This window comes from Rutidosis leptorrhynchoides, chromosome 3, assembly GCF_046630445.1.
Source record: "Rutidosis leptorrhynchoides isolate AG116_Rl617_1_P2 chromosome 3, CSIRO_AGI_Rlap_v1, whole genome shotgun sequence".
NCBI classification, from domain to species: domain Eukaryota; kingdom Viridiplantae; phylum Streptophyta; class Magnoliopsida; order Asterales; family Asteraceae; genus Rutidosis; species Rutidosis leptorrhynchoides.
In genome coordinates this window covers 18213201-18218821 of record NC_092335.1, presented here as the reverse complement: position 1 = coordinate 18218821, position 5621 = coordinate 18213201, and the positions used below count along the sequence as shown (strand labels likewise).

Genomic DNA, 5621 nt, shown 5'->3' with positions numbered 1-5621 from the left:
AAAGTTAAAGTATAGTAAAAGTATAAAACTATGTACGTATAATACGCGTATAAATATATATAATATTAATTTAAATCGTTATATATATTTGATAAAATAAAATATAAATAGCGTTATTTTATCATACTAGTTAAGTAATGAGTGGTCAAAAAGAATAGATTTCTTAAATCACAGTGGACCTCATAACATAGGCCCGTAATCATATCATAATGTATCTGATAATTCAATCATTTGATATTATCTCTTAATTCTGTCAATAAATATATCGAAACAAATACGTTCATGTAAAGTATCATATATCGAATACTTTGTTAATGTTTTCAGTTAATATTATATATTATATATACATATCTATATACACATAATTGTTCGTGAATCGTCGAACACGGTCAAAGGATAATTGATTACATGAATGTAGTTCCAAACTTTTTGAGATTCAACATTACAAATTCTTCTTATCATGTCGGAAACATATAAAGGTTAAGTTTAAATTTGGTCGGAAATTTTCGGGTCGCCACAGGGGGCCAAAGTCACCACTGGAGATTGCTAGGTATTGGGAGAAACCAGCAAAACCAGTTAGACCAAAGTAACGCACACAACGCATTCAGCAACCCAGTTAAGTGTTGTTAGTTTATAAAGCTTTCTCTGGTCTAAATCAGCTTAAGTTTAGAGTAATCCAGTGTTGAACAACCCAAGTATTGTCTTTTGTTTGTTGTAAGTTTATGTACAATCGGAGCAAGTTCTCAGCTTTTGTCATTGTATTTAGCCTTGTTCGTTTTCTGACATCGTTCATTTCGACTAGCCAGGGAAATGTGAAGATAATTGTAAAAAAATATATATATATAGAAATTTAATATATATATATATATATATATATATATATATATATATATATATATATATATATATATATATATATATATAGAGTGTAAAGGGATCAAATGAGAACTTTTAAGCAATGAGAACTCTGAGAACTAAGTTAGTCGAGCAAAAAATAAGACGCGACCGAACAAAAATATGGGTAGTCGAGCAAAAAAATTACAAGGCCGAACATAAAAAATAGGTGCATTGTTTGCTTGGTTCTACATTTTATGTAGAACATGATGTATAACACAGATGTAGAACATGCTGTTCTACACTTGTTTTACATCAATTTTCATCAAATTAAGTTAGGGTTTAGATTTAGGGTTTAGATTTTAGGGTTTAGGGTTTAGATTTTAGAGTTTAGGGTTTAGATTTAGGGTTTAAAATGAGTTTTTTACACGAACGGTTTAGAGTTTAGGGTTTAGGGTTTAAGGTTTAGGGTTTAGGGTTGAGGGTTTACGGAGTAAACTCGAAAACCCTAAACCCTAAACCCTAAACTCTAAATCGGGCTAAATCAAAAAAAAAAATTGATTTTTCGAAAAAAAAGGTGAAATTCGAACAAACAAAAGATATTCGAACCAATTTTCGTTCTACAATTTTGTAGAACCGAACAAAAATTCAGGCGGCCGAACAAATTTGCCCCAATTCGAACGAATTTTCGTTCTACAATTTTGTAGAACCAAACAGAAAATGTAGAACATGTGATTTTCATGCATCTTAATTTTTGTTCGACTAACCACAAAATTGTTCGGCCGCGTCATTTTTTGTTCGAATTTGAGTTCTCAGGTTCTCACTCTTAGTGAGTTCTCAGTGGATCCTTCCCCTATATATATAGTGGTATGTATATATATATATATATATATATATATATATATATATATATATATATATATATATATATATATATATATATATATATATATATAGTGGTGGGATTAAGAGGGAAGTAACCAAGCGGGGGGAAGCGGGGGGAAGCAAATTTTTTTTTTTTTCGTTTTTTGAAAAAACTTTGTTCACGAACATTATAGATGAGATGAAAATATGAACATTTAGTAGAGACACTTTGTGATAAATGTTTTTATTTTGGAGGGAAAATGCTCGAAGAAATAATATATAACAATTATCGTGTTTTTCGAGCGTATGTTGAGGTTTTAGCTATTGGGGTTTAGATATTAGGGTTTATAGGGTTTAGATATTAGGGTTTAGAAATTTAGGGTTTAGGGTTTAGATTTAGGGTTTAGATTGAGTTTTTAACACGAACGGTTTAGAGTGTCTCATAATAAAACTTCAAAGTGTATATCGAGATAATAAACATATTAATATAAATTTCAACTAAAAAATAAATAATTGATAAATATATCTCTTTAATCTAAAATTGACATGTGACATTCGATAGTCAAATATAATAAAATACAATAATTATAAATATAATTATTTTGTGCTATTTTTTTAACATATAATAAAAATATAATAATTATAATTTATTTCGTATATTCTAAGTCATATAATAATTTTATGTATCATTGTATATTTGATATTAAATAAAATAAAATAACACATCATCCGATTCAACATATGTATATATGATACAAAATAAGTTGATGCTCTTTAAACTTATATGTAGGACATCAGGCCGAGCAATTGAGCTTGGTCCGTGAGCCGCTATTAAGTCTCCCTACAAAACCCTACTTCCCTCTTATAATTAGAGGGGTTAGTTGAGCAATTAAGATACACAACACATATACAACCTACACTAGGGTTTTTACCTACAGATCCCCGTAGGGTTTATCCCTTCGCCGCCTATCGGCACCGTCCATCAGCCGGCGGTCAGCCCTTAACCACCCTCCTGAGATCATTATCTCGGCTAGGGTTATCACTGTAATCAGACCGGAGGTTAGCGCCGCTGAATCTAAATAAAACCCTTTACTGCTATCAGGTATGTTTCAAGCCCTAGGCGGATATCTGCTTGATCATGTCTCATAATAAAACCTCAAAGTGTATATCGAGATGATAAACATATTAATATAACTTTTAATTAAAAAATAAATAATTGATAAATATATCTCTTTAATCAAAAAGTTGACATGTGACGTTCACTAGTCAAAAATTTGACATCTAAGGTATCTTTATATCAAGTAAAATTAAAAGCAAAACCAAAACCAAAACCAAATGCTCCCTCCATCTTAAATTTATCATTTCTCGATAAAAATACATAATTTAAGAAATATATTTATTATACATTTTAGTTTTAATGTATGTAAGGATATGAATGGTTAGACCACAGATATTGGTGATTGTGACGTGGAGTGGTTGAGATGCACTTTTTGGGAAAAAACTGTGACTGGGCCATGACATTTTGGGGGGAGTTGTAATGGGGGGGCTTTTGTCATGGTAAGACTGTGACGTGGCATTTTCTTTTTCTTATTTTTTTAATTGTTTTTAAATTATTTTTTTATTTTGTTTAATACAAAATATAAAATAAATTAGACAAAAGTACATTAATTATTTAAAAAAAAAACATTACAATTAAAAAAAATACACGCAAAAAAAAAACATTACAATACATTAATAAAAAAAACACTAGTTATGCATCAAGCGAAAGTTTGGCGGGAGGTTCCAAATATGAGCCGTTAAATCTTCACGAAGTTGATCGTGCACGTCTCGATCGCGAATCTCTTTCTCTCGTGATCGACGATCTTTGACCCTTCTCCGAATATTGCGACGAGGCTGGTTTTCGGGTTTATCTAACCATTCTTGTTCCCAAGTACTTAACGCAAACCCGTTATCTTCTTGTATCATGTTGTGCATAACAATACAACTATACATTATCCTTCTCATCTTATTAACACTCATAACTCGTGCCGGTATTTTTAAAATCGCAAACCGACCTTGTAAAACACCAAATGTACGCTCAACATCCTTTCTAGCACTCGCTTGAAATTTAGTAAATTTTTTTCTAGGCTCTTCAATAGGAGTCGTATACCCCTTTATTAGTGTTGTCCAATCGGGATATATCCCGTCCGCCAAGTAGTAACCAAAGGAATAATGGTTTCCGTTTACTTCAAACGGTGAAGGTGCGGCTCTATCCTTACGAAGGGAATCAAACAACGGAGAATGATTTAATACATTAATGTCATTGTTTGAACCCGCCATCCCAAAAAACGCATGACATATCCACATATCGTATGAAGCAACCGCTTCAAGCATGATCGTCGGGTGACCGTGATCACCTCTCGTATATTGACCTTTCCATGCAACGGGACAATTTTTCCATGTCCAATGCATACAGTCAATACTACCCAACATTCCCTTGAAACCATGCTTCTCCTCGTGCGCCGAATACAACCGAGCAATGTCAGTTGCATTAGGCTTCCTCAAATATTCCCGCCCATATAAGTCAATTATACACTTGCAAAAATTATTTAAAGTAACATAACCCATTTTTTCCGCCATTTTAATATATTCATCAAATACATCTGCGGTCATCCCATACGACAATTGCCGTAACGCGCAAGTTATTTTTGAATAGTTGAGAAACCAAGACGTCCAAGTGCATCCGGACGTTGTTGGAAAAAAGTAAAATGATCGGGGGCATTAGGAGTATAAGAGTGTTGAAGAATACCGTCTTTGATACGGAGAAATAAAACTTTGCGCATCCGAAATCGTCTCTTGAAAATGTCGTCCGGAAACGTCGAATTTTCACAAAAGTAATCGTTCCACAATAATTGACCCGCTGCTTCACGATCTCTATTTAAAAAACGTCGTGGTTGTCTTTGAAAACGAGTTCTTGGTTGGATTTCTTCTTCTTCTTCGGACGTTGAATCGAATAACAAATCGATACTTAAGGCTAAAAAATCCATATTTTTTAGTTACTAAAACAAAACGAAGATATAAACTTTTATATATATGTGAGTGTGTAGTGAATAAAAGTGTGTGAAAAATGAAAATAAAGAGTGTGTATTTATAGAAGAAGAAAAAAAGCCAACGTGTGACGATCGCTCCAAATCCATATGGACGAATATGTCATTCATCGATTTCATTGCTAGGTTTTTGACCTCTATATGATATGTTTTATAAACATTGCATTCTTTTGAAAAGGTATACCATAAATGAATATTTAAACCCAAGGTTTTGACATCTGATGATTTCTACATATAGACAATCACCGTAAATAATAGTTACAATAATACTTCCGTTGACAATGTAGTCAAAATAGATACATGATGACGGTTTTGTGAATGCAACGTTTTCTTGAATAAAACATGTATGACTCCATGCACAAAGCTTGTCTAACATATAAGCAAACAGCGGAAGACTTCTAGGAACCTGAGAATAAACATGCTAACAAGTGTCAACACAAATGTTGGTGAGTTCATAGTTTTAATGTTTTGCATAATCTGTACATAAAGGTAGATCACAAGATTTCAGTTGTTTCATCCAGAAACGTTTATCAAATTATTCTACAAGATTGAGCACCCTGGTAACTAAACTTTAACGTTATAATAAGTACCCCTGTTTTAACATACATGTGTCACACCCCCCAAAATGGACCAGGGGTAATTGTGACCAATCATATCATAACACAGTTGTATAAACGAGAACGACTCTATATGAGACTTTTTAAATAAAACCTTTGTTAATAAAACAGCGGAAGCGGTAATACATGTTTACATTATTATTAAAACGTAAAATAAATGTTTATGAACTAAAATATAATATGCGATGTGGACTCCATGCAAGCATCAAATCTATCATCA

The 5621-nt window shown here is 32.4% G+C and overlaps 1 protein-coding gene across 1 annotated transcript; it reads right to left on the bottom strand.

Moving 5' to 3' along the window:
* Positions 1-3444: 3444 nt before the first annotated feature.
* LOC139899714 (protein ALP1-like) lies at positions 3445-4317 on the bottom strand. The gene has a single exon (XM_071882557.1). It carries the CDS (start codon positions 4315-4317, stop codon positions 3445-3447), a length of 873 nt encoding a protein of 290 aa, XP_071738658.1.
* Between the last annotated feature and the right edge of the window lie 1304 nt (positions 4318-5621).